The following is a 17602-nucleotide window of genomic DNA, read 5'->3' as shown; positions in this document are numbered from 1 at the left end:
ACAATAATATATTCTTTTTTTAGAAAGACAGCCCCTGTGTACTCTTGCAAATTGGTCTGTCACTGTTACTCCTGGCTCTGAATTCTAACAAAGGCCTGGGCACTGTAAGGGGCTGTTGACCCTTCCTAATGCAGGCAGGATCTGAAATCCACAAATTTATGAGGACAGTTGATTGTTCATAGTGACCAGAGTAAATATCAACACATTACAGGAACAGCCATGAAAACACTCTTACTTCTTGTAATGATGGCACTCATGCACAAAGGAATCTTCAAAGTTTGCCTTTGCCTTGTCTGTGCAGCATCTGATCAGAGTTTTCCCTCTGAGTTTTCTGAGTTACAAAATCAACCTCTGCATGTAGAACAGGCCAAAAGAGAAATAAGATTTGGTTAGGGAATTTATAACATGAGGACATTCTGAACAGACAGAAGCTGGAAGCCTAAACACACGTAGGGGAGGTTGCCAAAAATCAATCACCAAGAACTGCTAGGAGAAAAACAAACAAAATAATCAAACCAAACATAGGGAAAAGTTACAACTAAAATTCGCACAAAGCTGCAAAATGAGGAAGCCCGCATGTGTTAGGGGCTTTTATTACAGTGTGCTAAAAGCAAATGTCATGAATTTATAACTTTCATCCTAAAATTTAAATGTATCACCTAGTGAAAAGGCTGCAGCAGGCTGCTCTGTCTTAGCAGGATGCCATCAGTTGCATTAACATCTCTGTCAAGTACTGTAGCATTGTAAAATGTACAGGGAACAAACAGGTTGGGGGGTATATTTGTGTAATTCTCAAGGAAGTTACTGTTTTCATTATGTTTTGTGGAACGGGTGTTTTTTCTACTAATATTTCTTGTTATTTACTAGAGTAAATAATGTAGCAGTTTTTCTAGTTGATTTGGATTCCAGAAACCCTCTAGTATCTCCTTAATGAAAAGTGTGTGTGCCTCTTTATAAAGACATTATCGGGCGGAGGCTTTCTGTTTGGGTTTTAAACTAACGTGCCAGGTGTGAAGGTGTGAGCAGTATGTCACTCAGGTACCCCTCCGAGTTCCTGCAGAGCTGATGTATTGCTCGAGCCTGTCTCCAGTCATAGAGCAAGAGACCTAACATTATTCTCTAGATAAATGCTGCCTGCACATCTACAGCCAGATAGGTAAAGGCCAGAACTGGTTAGCTTTGGGCTTGTTTTTCCAGTTAGGAAAGAAAGGAAAACGATGAGTTAAGGACTACAATAATTTGTATTGATTTCTGAGAAACCTTAGAGGAGTTTTTGTTTTTGTTTTTGTTTTCTGAAGAGTTGGGTACAGAGGGCAAGCATATGCTGACAGCTGGTACACTGGAGGTCAGTTTTCTTGGATGGGTGATGGTGAGAGGTCACTGAGGGGTGATGCTGCATGGTAGGCATGCCTTCTCCTTCTCCCCGGGGTCTGTCACTGAGTGCTTAACAGGGCAAAGTCAGGCAAGGACTGCAGACAATTTAATCTGTGCCTCAGAATTTTAATGAAGCCATTTGGGAAGGTGATCTACAAGCTGGACACTGGCAATATATAACATCTGACCATCATTCTGAGGGAGTTAATAAGTCAGGGGATATTATGCCTTCTTTCTCCTGCGCTACTTGTTTAAGCTCAGCCCACAGCTATAGTGACCGAATGTTACTGTCCTTTTGATGCTCTACACGAAATGAGTCTAATTTCCTCTCCACTGGTTCTTTGGAAGCAAAGCTCCAAGAGAGGAAGGAGTCCTCCTCTCATCTCAGCCAGCAGCATTGCCAGTGAGCGGCTGGGTTTCAGGAGACTCTCCACCTAAAAGGCTGTGGCCTCAAATTTATGAGAGACCAGGATGCAACCTGATTGTCCATGCAAGAGCAGTTCCCTCCCAAGTGCTAAACAGCTTATATTCTTATTAAAGTAGAACGGCAGCCAGACAAGTGGTATTTGCTCTAGTTCTATCACCCAGGCAAACTCAGCTACGCTTTTTTCCATATAGAATAGAGCAGATTTAACATAACTTGTTTCTGTTCCCATCAACAGGCAAATCTGCAAGATTTGGTTGTTTTCTTTTGTCTTTTAAAAGAACAGCCTTTGTGGTTAGCAAGTGGGGAAAGTAGTCTGGCATATTTGGAACAAAAAATTACCAATATTCAAATAACTTGCATGTTTAATTAGTATGAAATACACACCGAAATCCTCACAGAGAAAAATAATTGAAAATGAATTAGAGATTCAGGTCTTAAAAATCAGTAACACTTTGATGTTTCTAAGGTTAGTTGGTTATACTAAACTGACTGCATGCAAACTACCTCTCTCTCTCTATATATATATATTTACATGCAGTCAATACTATATATATTCCACCTCCTTGCTTTATTTTTCATAGTTTCACATCTGATGCCTACCAGTCACCGTAATCGCTTTCAGGGATGGTGCTTTTCCTGCAGAAAAGTTATCTGATCTTTTTTTTTATTTTATTGGAAATACTATTCACCCACTCTGGAAATGCTGACTCATTTCACAGCTTAAAAAATCCGCAACCAGAAAAGCCCTCTAGTACCTTTATGACAGGATATCTGTTAGGCAAATTAGCCTTTGTTGCATTTATTAATTTACTTGCCAAAACTTCATGTTTCTTTGTGTGGTTGTTCTTTGGAGCATGGTCTGTTCTGTTACTCTCACAATGTAGCCAGCAGGCTGGCCATGCTGAAAGTCAGCCTGCTGAGCAGAATTCCAGAACCTCACGGGGGATAATTCAGGGTTTGCACAGAATTTCAGTACTTTCTAATCGTTGGTGCTTAGGTTGCATTGGAGGGATAGATGTACAGAGAGCAAGGAGTAGGAGCTGAGAAGTTGCAGGGAATCTGTAAGCTTGTGGTCAGGACACCTCTGTGGGTAAGAAAAATTTTTGGTCCATGTGCACTTTGCAATACAGCATCACAAAATGCATACGACTGTTAGGACTATTATAATCTCAGAGTAATGTTCTCTTACTGGTCGCTCCAAAACTTTTCCTGCACGGTAACATAGATGATTATGATGGATGAAGATTTCCACTGGTTCATTCAGGCCATATCCCAGTGGGTTTGGACATCTTCTTGGATAGCGTGGTGTTGAGTCGGATCCAAGCCCTTAGAGAGAGAGACAAAATCTGCATCCAGAAAGTTCCTGAGAGTTTTCTGCCTGCTGGATTCTCTACGATACTGGTACAGTGTTAGTACCAGCACGCTTCCCATTCCACAGGCTGAATCAAATGCCGTGGCTGTTGCCCATGAAGCTGAACTTGGTTGTTACTGCCGTAGCTGAGAGCTAATGATGCCAAGTTATGATCTCAGATGTTGCAAGACTTGCTGTGGGTGCTGAGGTATGCCTGCAGGATATGAGCACTTCAGGACACACACCTTTGAAGAACTTAGGCAACGGAGCTTGCCACAAAAGCTCGGGTACTTACTGATTCTTGGTGGCTGGCTAGAGTTTTTGTTGTTCAGCTTGGTTTTCACATTCCAGTATCTTTGTTTCTGGTCCAAAGCCACTTGACTTCTTGTTGGTGTTGAATAGCCTGCTTCAGCCCTACTCCAGGTCATTTATTTTCTTTTAAAAATAAAATAAAATAAAATAAAAAGGCGTATTATCTAGTCTGTTGCACTCTGAACCCATCAGCTACCTACACGTACTTCACTGCTGCAATATATTATTTGAGCTTCCAGGAAGTCCCACTGTGGCCAATCTCAACCACTTTTTCTGCTGTTTTATTGCAGGCTCTGATTCTTCACCAGCTCGGGCGCTACAGCTTGGCCGAGAAGATTCTCAGAGATGCCGTGCAAGTGAACTCCACAGCCCACGAGGTCTGGAACGGCCTGGGGGAGGTGCTGCAGGCCCAAGGCAATGATGATGCCGCAACCGAATGCTTCCTGACGGCACTGGAGCTTGAAGCTAGCAGTCCCGTTGTCCCTTTTACCATCATTCCCAGGGTTCTTTGAGAGGGTATCTTGACCAGCTTATCTTGGTCTGACTTGTGGGTGAGGAAACCCAGTGTTTCAGGCTGCCTGGTAACTGGTTAGTTTGAAAAACTTTAGCGCTCCAGTCTTTTGCAGGGAAGTGGCCAAAACAGAGACATTGCATTATCTTGGTAGACTGAGAGGACAAAACGGCTAACCAGAGCCAAATCACTCATATCGCCTATGTTTTTGCCCTGGTAGTTTTGAAACTTCGTTATATTGTTCATGGATGATGTGCCATATTTTGTTAGTGATAATTGAGTGTTACATAAAATTATAATGGAATCAACACCAAACGTAGAATAATATATTCAAGTTAAAATTCAGTGGCAGAGCAGACTATTTTTAACAAGGCTGTTATGAAAACTGTCCTCTTCCTGCCTCTCAACCTCTTTTGGCCCAAAGTCAAAATGTGAATTTTCTGTTTCCATCTCTATTTTAGTCCAGGCCAGAAAATCAGTTGAGTTCTTGTTTTTAGTTGTTAATAACTGTGATGTGTGGCTAACTGTTATCTCTATTTAGAGCAAAGGCTGAGTACAAGAATATTTATATTTTACCAATGTATGCCTGTTACAGAAAATATATTAGTTATTTAAGTTTAACTTTTTTATGTGAATTCAGAGTTTATTTATCAATGGAAATATGTAAAAAGAAGCCTCAAATGGAGTATTTACCAACATTCCTTATACATGACCCACACTTGGCTAAATGGGAAGATTATGTTAATAATAAAATGATTTTTAAATGGAATTTTTTCTGTGTCCTGGTTAAGAACCTGGAGGAACAGATATTTCGTGAACACATTTTAATGATGTGGGGCCTGTGGCTGGCTGCCTTTGATGGTGAGCAACACCGAAGTTTTAAATGCCTTGAGGACCATAAAGAAAATAGAAGCTGCTATGCTCTTTGCCAATCGTACAGTTATTTGAGATTTCAGGTTTCCTTAAATCCTCACTACTTTTTTTTTTTACTCCTTCCACCCCAGCTCTCATTGAAGCCAGATTATTCTGTTTCTCCATAATACATGGACTTTTACGTATACCTTGTTAGTGCTTGGTAAGGAAGAGCACGTTAAATATTTATGCACTATTCTCAACATCTCCCACACTTCACTTCCCTTGAAGGGAAAGTTGCCTGGTAACATATTACTGCCATATCAGTATAATAGGGCCAAACATTTAGTAGACACATACCTGCCAGAGTTTTCCTGGGATGCATGGGTAAGCGTCATTCATTGCGATGAATATTCAGGGTGTGACAGCTAGGGCAGTCCAGTGTCTGCTCGCTTAAATATTGGGCTTACACGGGAGCTGGGAAGAATTCCAGACTCCCAGTTAGACTGAGTGCTCATTGGTATTTGCCTGACTGGTCACAAGAAGCAGTTTTAAAGTGCTTAGTGCAAGATAGCAGATGATTCAGAAAAATAATGGCACACATTTTTCTTCATAGCTCACCAGAAAGCTTGCTTACCTCAAGAGCATAGAGGACCCTCACTGCGACACAGACTCTCTGCACTCCAGTAAGAATCTTTCAGCGGCAAGATACATAAACTGGGGGGAACTCTTCACTTTTATCACTTTTTCTTTGGCATCTCTTGTGCCTTCTAGTCTAAGGCTAATTTCAAATTATATCTGCTTAATGGTGAGACCATATGTTCTCTGTAAAATGGTTAAAAAACCCTTATAGGTAGTATTTTCAAATCTATTTAAAAACCAGACCAGCAATTGTGTCATCTTGCTCACTGCAGAAATATCAGTTTCCCTTCCCCTTTTAAAGTGCCTGTTTTGCATGATTTCTTCTTCCTGTCCTTGGCATTTTTATTCTCTTTTCTATTTGCCAGCCATTTTCCCTTTTCTAGTCCCAGCTCATAATATACGCCCTGACCCTGACGTCTTTTAGCACTTACTATGTGGTACCTGGTTTTCCAAAGGTATCGCAAAACCTTTATTTGTTTAATTCAGTTCCCGTTGAGCCTTTATGCTCTAAGTTCAGTTACTTGGATTTATCATACCTTTCACAGATCTGCTCCTTCACAATGTTTATTCACCTTTTATTATAATACCAAAGCTTTTCTAACGAGGCACTTTGCACATCGATCTGAGACCGATGCTCTTCCTCACGGGATCTTTGAACAAAAGTACAGTGTAGGAGAATTCTGTGATAGCAGAATTTACCTTTCATTTTCCTCATTAAATTTACAGCCCTGGCCTCTTTTGATAAACTCCCAACGTGGAAAGGTTAGCGGTCTAATTGTGTCACATCTTCCATTTGTGGAGAAGTTGTTGCTGCTGTTGTTTGTATCAGTTGAACCTGAATATCATCTGTTTTATTTTTCTTACACTGGCATCGGTTTCACTGTAAATCCACAAGCCTTCTACCTCTTGGGAACAGCCTTGTCAAAACTCAGCTATCTATTTTTAAAAATGGATTATCACAGTAAGACCTTACATTCAGGAGTACTCAGGCAGAAGTGGAAGTCCTTGCAGCATATGAATTAAACAGCAACACTTGCTTAAACATAGTTTTCAACTTAAAAAAAAAAAGTTTCTAGGTGTTATGTGTGTGATTTTTTTTTCTTCATTGAGTACATTGAGTGAGAAGGCCAAGAATATTTTTATATCTAATACTCTGTTGATATACAGAAAGGTCTTTCACAGTCTGTTGTCAGACTGCTCTGGTATCTCAATCCCAGAAGCGAAGCACACAATGCCAGTGTGAACAACCAGTCCCAGGGAAGTATTCCCCTTCAGACCAGCAGGTCAGCACCCTCTGCATCAGGGTTTGCTCCTGGATTTTGTGGCTGGCAAAATCTTCTACATTGATACACAGATCTATCTATGTGTGCTCTTGCTCCCCCAGCCTGTTTCAGAAATAATAGCTGTTCAGGGAAATTATAAAATAAATCAGGGGCTGAGCCAGCTGAAAACTAAGCCAGCCCTTTCCTCCTCTGTCCCTCACGGTTTTGTTAGGCTTCCTGTAGAAGCCCAGTAAAGGCTTCAGGTAGCTCTTTGATCTGACCTACTGCATAAGTAGTAACGCTCACAAGACAGGACAGGACTTCCCCCTCAGGAAGCAGCCTTTACTTGCTCCAGCTTAAAATTATTAGTAAACTGCCTTGTCAAACACTCTGCATATGACTATATATAACTGTATACAACTATAATGACAAGCTGCACGAGCTTGAGATCTCCAGTCTTTCAGCAGGAATCGGCACATTCATTCAGCAGACCGCAATAGCAGGTTGCACAGAGACTGCCGGTATTCTGCAGCGTGCTCGTGCTGCTCAAACTGATTCACACTGGGGGTACTAAGCACGTGCTGGGGTGTTATAACAAACTGATGCACATGATAAAATGCTTGAATCTGCATTGCTTAAAATAAAAATTATTCAAGTAATTGGTTAAAGTTCATTTCTAATTTTGGTGCAGATAACCATTTTACTCCGGGAATTATTTAATTTCATGATTGACCGAGAGCCACGGGAACAAGAGAACCAATCTAAGCAGAACTAATCCAACTGTATCTTTGGAAAAATTGTCATTAATTAAATGCATGTTAAACATCAAAGGCTATTTTTAAAAATGCTAAATTTTTCCTTGAAAGTCTGTTTTTTTCCTGACTGTTCCACTGTGGCATGACAGTGTAAGCCTGGGTATACTGGAGTTCCAGATTTATCTCTCTAATTCTTTGTTTGTTCAGTTGTCAATTAAAATATGTCATTTTTCTTAGCCATCAAGCTGGCAATCATCCTGTCCCTCCAGCGTCGAGTAAAAAACCACGTATGCTAAAATACGCTTTCAGCAAGTATACTTCTTCCGCATTTCATCTGTTTAACCTCATCGTCTCCGAGTTACATTCTCTGATCCCACCGGCAGGCTACGCTGGAATGTGTTGCACTTCTGCATATATCTATAGTATCCTAAAAATCTACATGATAACAATCCTACTTGTGGACAATAGAGAAGATAATGAATATTCCTTTTCTGGCCTGCATCATTGTCATTGCTGATTATGTGGATCTTGATGGGAGTCCCTTAGGCTTGCAAAGCCAGCAAGTGGGCTTGAAGTGGTGTGACAGTGAAGATAAACCTGAAGTGAATCCAAAAGAAATGGAACCCCAAACTTTTGGGAGGACAAGTGTGTGTATGGGTGGGCTGAGGGATGGAGGGTGCTGGTGAGGCTTAGTTTTTCCACATTTCAGGGGTGCATGCTTCTGATATGCTGGTTGTCACCAGCTTGGCCACCTGGTCGTTCTAGTTCAATTTAAAGCACCTATTCCAAATCGTCTAAGCTCCCTAATTACTTTTTCAAAGAGATAAAACTGTACCTTTAATTTCTAAATCCTTTGAAAAAACATAACCACGTCTGTCCAGCTCCTATTACCTACCCAATCATGGAACAGCCTAGCACTAGGCACCACTATACCGTTACTTATGCCTGAATGTTTTCAAAGCACAACAGCTGACGTGATCTTTTGCATGCAGCCCATAAGGTATGGCAGGAACACAAACCAAAGCTGAAAGTAGGAGAGAGAAGGCTTTTGGCTTTATAAATCTGGAGGAACTGAGTGTAAAAAACTAATTTGGACATTAAAGGGTTGATGAAATGTGTCATGCTGAATTATTTCCCATTGTGTCTTTAAATGCAGCAGGAATCTCTTTAGGAGAAATTACCCTTTCCTGCTCCATCCAGGTATGAAGCTCTGCAGCCTGCTCCCTCAGTCCTCACTGGACTAGCGTGACTAGCTCACTGCTCTCCTGGCTCCCTCTCTGCCTTTAAAATCATCTCTCCAAGAAAGTGATACTCTTAGTACAGAATTACCATTCCAAAGGTGCCTCGTCTATCACCTCAAAAAGTAATCAGTAAGCGATGGGTAATGACAACAGTTGTCGGTTATTACCACAGCGATGCAGCTTCAAAAATGTATGAAGTCCGCGCACTTCAGATCCTTGCTGTCGCTGAGTCCCCTCCTCTGAGAGGAGGAGGGTTAAGGCTGGGCTCCCGCCCATCGCAGCACTACAGAAAGCAGGGTTACAGGTGCATTTAACACTTACAGCAGAAAGTTTTGAGAGGACTCAAGGTTCAGCTCTTAAAAAGCTGTCTCCTCTATAAACAGGCTGACGGAAAGTTGGAGATACCAAAAAAGGAAATTCTGACCCCAATTTTCACTTCCAATGTGTATCAGCTGCATATCAAATAATGAGCCCGAGACGTCCTTATTAGTGCAGGCTTTCCCAGGATCATCATTTTCCAAACAGCACCGACTACTAATGTAGGACTGGAGGGGGCAACAGAGGCCATAAAACATGACTACCAAGTTTGCTTCCCTTTCATCATTCTTGCAAAAATAGTCTTTTCCTGTAGTAAAACAGCAAACTTCTGACTGAACAATTTATTTCTTATGGGTCCCTTCCAGATAGCTTCTTTCCTTTTTTTTTTTCTATTTTTTTCCTTTTTTTTTTTTCTTTCCTTTAATTTTGCAAGCAAGTGTTTAGGGGAACAGATAAACTCCTGGGTGCTGGAAAATAGGAACCTTAACTGTTACTGCAACTGCAGAGCAGGTCCTGCAACCGGAGCAGCCCGCTGCTGCATTCAGTGACTGACACAGGACACAGGACCCACTCGCTCTCGAGCTACAATCACTTCTTTCCACACCTGTGCTTCCGGAAGAAGTGCTGTTTGCCTGTTGGTTCACCACACTTGTGGCCAGACCGCAGGAAGCCATGTTTCTAGAGCAACCTTACAACAGGGCTGGCATGCAGACACAGGTGCTCATGCCCCTGCCTACCTGGGGAGAAGCTGCGCAGCTCAGCCGCCTGTGGCAGACGCCGCGTGAAGCAGTAAATCACAACACACCTGCGTGTGAACAATCGCTTCATGATGTGCTCTGAGTCAGCCAGAAGTGGCATCTGAAGGAGTAAAAATAAAAAAGGGAGTAGGCACTAGCTGCCTCTGGCCTATCAAAAGCCCTGGAGAGAGCCCACCAGCAGATGCAAACAAACCCTTGCACATTTTTCATCTTCTGCTGTCAGAGAACTGTAACATGTTCTTAATTAGCTGGTTTTGGTTAAAGACATCACCAAAGGATTATCTACTGCAAGGATGAACATCAGTAACACAAAGGGTTAACCAGGACATGGCTTGTATGCCAGGTTATGGTGCGATTTCATCTTGCACCTGACCCAAAATCATGGCAGCTGCTGCTGAAAAGGAGATCTTGTCCCCACATTTGCTTTGCTCCTGTAGTGTTATGTCTGGTGAGTGTGAGGCTACCGATGAGTCAGACCAGCTCACTGTGCTCATGGCCTTTCCTTTTTTTATTTTTTTTAATGCAGAGGAGGCAGTGGAAGTGGGGAGGAGGTGTGAGCCCCTTTCAGAAATAGCCTGCAATTAGGTAGGTTGGATTATGCACATTGTGAATCTTCCCTATTGTTTCCCTTACCGTTTTCATTAAAACAGAGGCTGAAGTAGGGTGGTTGAGCACAAGTTAGTTGGTCTTGCAGTTCCCAGCTGGGTCTCACCCATATGTACTTGCAAAGTAGTTTTCCTGTCCTGGCTCCAGAGTACCACACTTGCCCTAAGAAACACAATAGCGTAGAGCATGGTGGGATTCTGTTCCAGCTGAGATGCCTTTGCTGTGAATAGTATCCTGAGGTATTATGCTAGTGATGTCTCCTGTTACATTATAGTTCGAAAAATAGAGACTCGGTGATAACGGAGATGCTCAAGAGAGTTAAAATGCATTCACTGCAACTGTGATGTTGATAATCCATAAGATAAAAATATACTACATGATTATGTCAATGTTCTTGGTCAGAAATAATGTGAAATTTGTTCACTGTAACTTACAAATGCATCATGAGAATTCATAAGTTGGTGTCTAACAGGAATCTAAACCCATAGCCACCTTCATTACAAGTGCTGGAGGAAAGGGGCAGAGATCATGTAGGTCACAACTGGGAGACTCAAAACAACTCTTATGGCCAGCATACCTCAGTGTGTATCAGCCTCACCCCACAATTCTTATCTCAGACCTTGATTCCCAGTCTGTAGAGAGCTTGAATAGGAGGTGATGCTATTGCACAACTATTTCCTTTCCTGGCCCCAAAATGGACTTAATTTGTGATTCTTGGCCATTATCACCACCAAACATTGTGCTGCATATCATCGGTTCCAGTTTTTTAAGCATTCTCTTGTAGGACTTTGTAGGTCCAAATTAGGCCAATAGTAACATAGGGCTCTGGCACACGATGGACTGACTGTACTGGCAGTCTAGCCGTGCCTGTGAGATAGCCATGTCAGCATTTAGCCTTCACAGACATTTCTAATAGGATTTCCACCGGGTGTGACAAACGGCAGTATTTGGGATGCAGTCTTAGCTACATTTAGAGAGCAAGGCCACCTGCGGACCTTATTCTTGCTTGAAAGAAACGGAGAGCTGTACCAGTACAGAAAGAAGTCTCGCCTACACCAGAGGTGTTCTCCGGGGGATAATTTGGGTACACAACGAGTCCTGGTCTGGGTATATGAAGGCACAGCAAACAAGAGATTTGCCCAAAAGACCTCGCTCTATCTAGATAAAGGATATAAACAGGGAAATGGGGCATAAAAGGTACTCACCCACCCAGAGACTAAATGCCTAAAAGGATCTAGATAAAGGTGAGAAAATAACAAATTTTCAGAAGTATTCAGTATCAGCTCAAGTCTGTTTTGACTAAGTGAGGAAGACAGGTGAGTGCTCCTGAGGGCTGGTACATGCCACAGAAAAGCTGGACTTTCCAGCACCTTGGAGGTAATGTACATTAGCCTTTTTTTTAAGCAGTTTAAAAGCAGATGCAGATTTTTGCCTCCTTTTTATTCTACTCCCCACTATGCATTTACCATTGCTCTTTTCATGATGTTATGTGTCAAAGTCCTTTCGGTGCAAAGGATAGCACGGATCAGTAACAAATGCAGCCTCTGTCTTGCTCTCTGTCTTCAAATTTCCATTTCACTAGAACAATATGCAGCAACATCTTTTGTGTCCTGATTCCTAGAAGAAAGCATCCTCCAGAGAGCAGCCTACCAGGCCTGAGACGCTCAGGCGCAGCAGCAGCTGCAGCCTACATGGAGTGGGGGTGGTATAAATAGCTTGCTAGAATAGAGGCAGGATAATTACATGGTGTGGTCCCATGGCCAGAGCTGCTGTGTTCAAGTTCAGCTTAGTTCTGTAATAAGCACTGGTTTAGCCAACGACAGAGTACTATTGAATGGTCCCAAAATTGCCAGTTTTACTCATTTGGTACAATTCAGGTTTTCTGAATCTTTTGCAGAAATTCTAATGTTGTATCAGTGACTATGAGTTTTAGTTTTATCATAGTCAGTCACTGACCTTTACAAAAAAAAAAAAAAAAGTATATTTATTCCACAAATCAGTGACCTTGCCCTCTCCAAGCTTCACTCGCAGAGTGCTGGTGAGGTCCTTACTCTGTATGCCATACAGCCTTTATGAAACCTGTCTCCCTTGCAGGACAGCTAGCTTCAAAAGGGGAGCGCTTTCTTCTGAATTACCCTCCTTACCCTGTCAACTGACTGCCTTCCTCTGTGCAGTGGGACCTGTGGGTCCAAATGCTCTCCATCTGGGTTAGACAACACCTGGACTATCGTATCTGGGGGGCACAGGCTCTAACCTTTGGGCTGCTGTAGGCCGGTGAGGGTGCGGCAGCCATGTTGACATGGTGTTAGTGCTGTGCTGGTGCCCCGTGCTGGGCACGGGCTGAGCACATGGGCACACCGAGCCCAAGGGGACTGCAGCAAAGCAGCGCTGAATTGTTATGGGTAGGAAGTTGGTGTCTAACGAGCCTAACCTGTGCACCTCTGGCTGTATGCTGAGCTGGATTTATATGACACATGAAATTCCCAGCTGAGCAGGAGGTGCTCACGGATTTTCACTGCTTCAAGTCCGCTGACCCCGGGAAGCACAGATTGCTCTCTTGAAGGGTCAACCTAAACTTCATCAGTGTTCCTGATCCATTCAGCTGGGTTGTGCCTCTGGTGCCTGTGTTAACTCCACATTAACCTCTGGGGGTGGGGGGATGAGGCTTTGTAAACCTTGTGACAAGCTTGGGTGAGAAGTGGAAATGGCCTGAAGGGGCACAGTCAGCCTGTAGGTTTACAATCTGCCTGGGGCAGACAGACTTGAGAGGTTTCACAAGTGAATGCAGGGTAGGGCCAACAATAGCCCCCAACCATCAACCCAGTGTGGAAACGGCAGCAAATACTTGGCAGAGGCCTCACTTGTGCCCCCAAAACGAGGTGCCTGCAAAGCCAGCCACTTCTGGCAGCACCAATTCCCTGCTCCAGAGCCAGAGGTGGACAAGCTGCTGGAGCGTTACAACCTGCTGCTAGCCACAGCTGGAGGTGACTTGTGACTGTCACTGCTCTGTACAGATCACTGTCAGATAGACATACAGCATTCATCATAAAAACTCATTCTGAATCCATCCCTTAGCAACAAAACTCTTACAGTCCTTTTGCTGGTGCAACGGCTGAAGATTGGACACCTTCTCTACCATGAGAGCTGCAAAGTGGTGCACAGCAAAGCTACGCCACACAGCGAGCCTGCAGTGAGGCACTGTACCAGACATACTGACTAATGTGAGCTCACCCTGCTGTCATGGAAGATGGAAGATGTTTCTGGAAGATGGAAGATGTTTCTGGGTGTCATTGTGTATATATGTTTATCCTTAAATGTTGTTCTACAAAATATACTTATGGCCTTCTGGTTGGCAAGGCTTGGCTGCTGGCTAACCCCTGCCTTGGAAAAGCAAGCCTGGTCATGTTGAAAACAGTACTTAGCTGGTATCCTAAAGAAACCAATGTGACACAGTGAAACCCTTCAACATCCTAGACCTGAGGAAGAAAATAACCACAAATTAGTATAACCTGAGGCCGGAACAAACAGCTCCTAGGATCATAGACCTCCCCAAGCTAGAAGGGACCAACAAGGATCTTTGAGTCAAACTCCTGGCTCCACACAGGACCACCCCAAAATCAGAACCTATATATGGGAGCGTTAACAAAACACTTCTTGAACTCTGTCAGGCTTCAGGCCGTGACCATTGCCCTGGGGAGCCTGTCCCAGTGCCCGACCACCCTCTGGGTGCAGAATCTTTCCCTAGCACCCAGCCTGACCCTCCCCTATCCCAGCTCCATGCCATTCCCTCGGGTCCTGTCGCTGTCCCCAGAGAGCAGAGCTCAGCGCCTGCCCCTCCGCTCCCCTCGTGAGGGAGCTGCAGGCCGCCATGAGGCCTCCCCTCAGCCTGCTCTGCTCTGGGCTGAACAAACCAAGGGACCTCAGCTGCTTCTCATAAGTCTTGCCCTCCAGACCTTTCACCATCTCAGTTGCCCTCCTTTGGACACTCTCTAATAGTTTTATGTCCTTCTTATGGGTGGCATCCAAAACTGTACACAGTGCTCAAGGTGAGGCCGCACCAATGCAGAGCAGAGCGAGTCAATCCCTTCCCTCAACTGAGTAGCAATGACAGGCTTGATGCACCCCAGGACTTGGTAAAGATGAAATTACAAGACAGGAAGCCTAAGTAAATAAAAACCAATTACAAATATACTTAAGTTATATCAACTCTTTTTTGCACATATGCAAACTGCTATTTCACCAGTATTAGCAGGGCACTCGGTCCCTTACATACAATATATTCACTGTTATCTCAGCTCCAACTAGAAGCTTTATCAGATAAGATGGAAGATGCTAACAACCTCCTTTGAAAGTAAGTCAGACCGTTACCTAAAATTTTGCATTTCCATAGATAACTACCTGAGGGAGCCAAGGCACAGTAACCAGACTAAATTCACCATGTCCTCACCGCGGTGTGCTGGCCATGGGAACAGGCTTACTGGCAATCACTGAGCAAGGAATAGAAGTGCATTAAGACACTTTCAAAAGAAAGGCTTACATTTCATTATCCCTGTAGGGTACAAGTGTGCTGTACCTAGTGGACTTTAAATTCACTGTCTAGCTTGCTAGTTAATAGTCTCCCAGAACAGAAATCTGAGTAATCGCCCCTTCTAATAAATGGAGTGAGATTCAAGAGGCCTACGAGGGAGATCTCCACTTGCACAGCATCGCACTGATAGCCCCACAGCATTTCAAGCTGTTACTGCTGAGTGGCAGGCACTTTCTGCTATGGCTGACATTAAAGGAGACCCTGAATATGCATGTTGCCCTCTCTGCTGACAGCTGAATCTCTGATGTAGTGAAATGCATAACATCTGCCAAAGGAGCAAGCCCTCCTGAATAAATTAGCATCCACCCAGGATATGAGCTTGGACCCCTCAGCCGGCTGAAACCAGTTAAGAGACCAGCAAGGGGACGTGGAGACATCCATTCCTCACTTCCCAAGTCCACAGGAGGCTGGTAAAAGTCAAAAACTGTACTCCACACAGGAAGACAGCAGGGGAGCCCCATGGGCCTTGCCAATATTCAGGTCCTTTGTGGCAGCACAGGGCTTGTTCACAGCAATTCCCAGCTGATCACAGGAAGTTAAAGAACCCCCCAAGCTACTGAAAGAAGAAAAAGGAAAGGAAAGAAAAAAATAGCTATATAGTGGTTTTCATCAAACTAGACTGGAAAAAATATAATTCCTTCTGCACATCATTAAAAGTCCCCAGGCTCCACTGACAGCACTTCTGGGGACACAACCCAGCTTCTCTGTGTGCCATCACTTGCTGATGCCACAATCTTTTGTGTCACTGCAAGGCAGGAATAACAGTGAGAGAAACAAACATCCCCATATTCAAGGTCTGCATCCGTCAGCTGAGCAATTCCTCCTTGACTCTGCAGGTGATCAACAGGAGCCCTGAAGCGCAGATTTAAGTGGGTGCAGACAAGATCAGCAAAGACATATCTGCCTCTTTTGAGCCTATCCTCCCCTGAAGCTGGATATCTGATGCTGAAAGATACCTCAGGATACCGCATCCCTTTCGTCCATTGTGGGGCAGCACTGCCTTTTCCTTGTTCAAGAGATGCAGTGAGGTCCTCCAAGCAACAGGCTCCTCAGATCTTCTAAGGAAACAGGCAATTCCCAGAGGTTTGTCCTTCTTCCTTCGCAGAATTTATTGTTCAGGCTACAGCTTGGGTCACAGCCCTGGCCAGCGCAGCTGCCTTCATTGACTCAGTGGGAATGCTTACTACCAGGGAGAGGAGGAAACTCACTGAATTTTAATCACATTTTGGCTGCCAGTTCCAAGGCCAGGAAAATACTTGTTTACATGATTAGAAACATGATGTGTTACATGCACATAGTCTCGTCAGCAATTAGTGTCTGAGCATAGGCAGACAATAACCTCCTGGCTAAATGCAGTGCAAATCCCTCGGCTATGATATTTTGGCACAACTTTACCTCCAGGACCCTGATGTTGCTGTACCTGCCTCTCACTGACACTCAGCAAAACTACTGCAAGTGCAAGGGAATGGCACCTGGGCCAATTTCCTGTTTTGAACAGGAAAAAATAAAATATTCTGGGGAGCTAACAAGCCCTTAGAATTAAATACAGTTAGAAGAAAGAGGGAGCCTGTATACATCAGATGTAGATGCAGTTTAGTTAAGAACAGCTTTAGCTATCCAACAGGAGCAACTGAGTAGAAGTCAGTAAGACAAAGTGTTTCAGAGAAAATCAAAATTGAGTTCTTTGTGCACAATAAGGCACAAAGGAGAGACTGAAGACAGCCACAGGCTGTATAGAGGCAAACCCCTGGAGACAGCAATCCTGCTGGCAAGGCCCTGCCAGATCTACAGTGATCCTTGCAAATGATAGAGTGCAGCCATGCAGTTTCTTATGGGAGGGATTGGAAATGCAAACCACATAAACAGCTGCAGCCCAATTCCTTAATTTCTGAGCCTTTTTACAGCCCATGACCCCTCGCCACAGAACCAAGCGTGCTCTCCGTCCTTCACTCCATGCGTCTCTCTTTAACAATAGCGAAACAGTTACTTCAGCTTTTACTTGAGAAATCTTTAATGCAACTGTCTAAAAGCAATCTCCCTTAATGATGCTGCCTCTATAGGTATCTTTTGCAGCTCATTATCTGTCACAAAAAATGCAGCATAAATATATATAATGTGTGTATATATATATATGCTGCAATAGCTGGTAACACCCTCTGCTTCCTAAATCTTCCAAAAATAAGTTGCATGCATCTCCAGATAACTCACAGAAAAGATAAAAATAGGACAAATTAACCACCAAATTTAATTTTTGGCTTTTCTTTCTTTTTTTTTCTTGGATGTGCTCACTATGTTGAACAGTTGCACTTCCCATGAGGTCATGCACTAGACAATAGTTTTCCAAGACCCTGGAAACAAGAGAAATCCATAAAACAATTCCACATCCAGCAGCACAGAGCTGCAGGCACTCACTGAAAGGTTTGCCCGGGAAGCGGCCTGGGTTGTCTCTCTCCTGTCTGTCTTCTTTATACCAATATTTCTTTTCCAAATATCTTCCCAAGCTGTCTGCTTTTATCTCCTCCTGCTACTTACTGAGCCTCCCCAGTTTTCTCAGGCTGTGCATTCCTCAGTGTCTTGCTCCCACTCACTTCTGAGATTAATGCTG

At 43.5% G+C, this 17602-nt stretch overlaps 1 protein-coding gene and 1 long non-coding RNA gene across 6 annotated transcripts in view; one reads left to right on the top strand and one right to left on the bottom strand.

Annotated features, from left to right (window-relative positions):
* TTC7B (tetratricopeptide repeat domain 7B) overlaps positions 1–4744 on the top strand; it is a 137882-nt gene extending 133138 nt beyond the window's left edge. For all 4 annotated transcript variants that reach the window (XM_080596262.1, XM_080596259.1, XM_080596260.1 and 1 more), the window contains one exon: positions 3755–4744. In XM_080596262.1, coding sequence (XP_080452388.1) covers positions 3755–3976 — 222 coding nt within the window. In that variant the 3' untranslated portion in view covers positions 3977–4744. The remainder of the gene's footprint in view (positions 1–3754) is intronic.
* The window catches only part of LOC308196769, a 79771-nt gene that overhangs the window by 30670 nt on the left and 31499 nt on the right, over positions 1–17602 (bottom strand). Inside the window, exon 4 of one of the 2 annotated variants that reach the window (XR_013952386.1) lies at positions 9447–10571. The exons of the other annotated variant lie outside the window; for it this stretch is intronic. This is a non-coding gene — a long non-coding RNA (uncharacterized lncRNA). Of the gene's footprint in view, positions 1–9446; positions 10572–17602 lie in introns of those variants that run through there. 2 annotated transcript variants of the gene reach the window in all.

This window comes from Anser brachyrhynchus (genome assembly GCF_964034855.1).
Source record: "Anser brachyrhynchus genome assembly, chromosome: 5".
Classification (NCBI taxonomy): domain Eukaryota; kingdom Metazoa; phylum Chordata; class Aves; order Anseriformes; family Anatidae; genus Anser; species Anser brachyrhynchus.
This window is presented reverse-complemented; position numbering and strand designations above follow the sequence as displayed.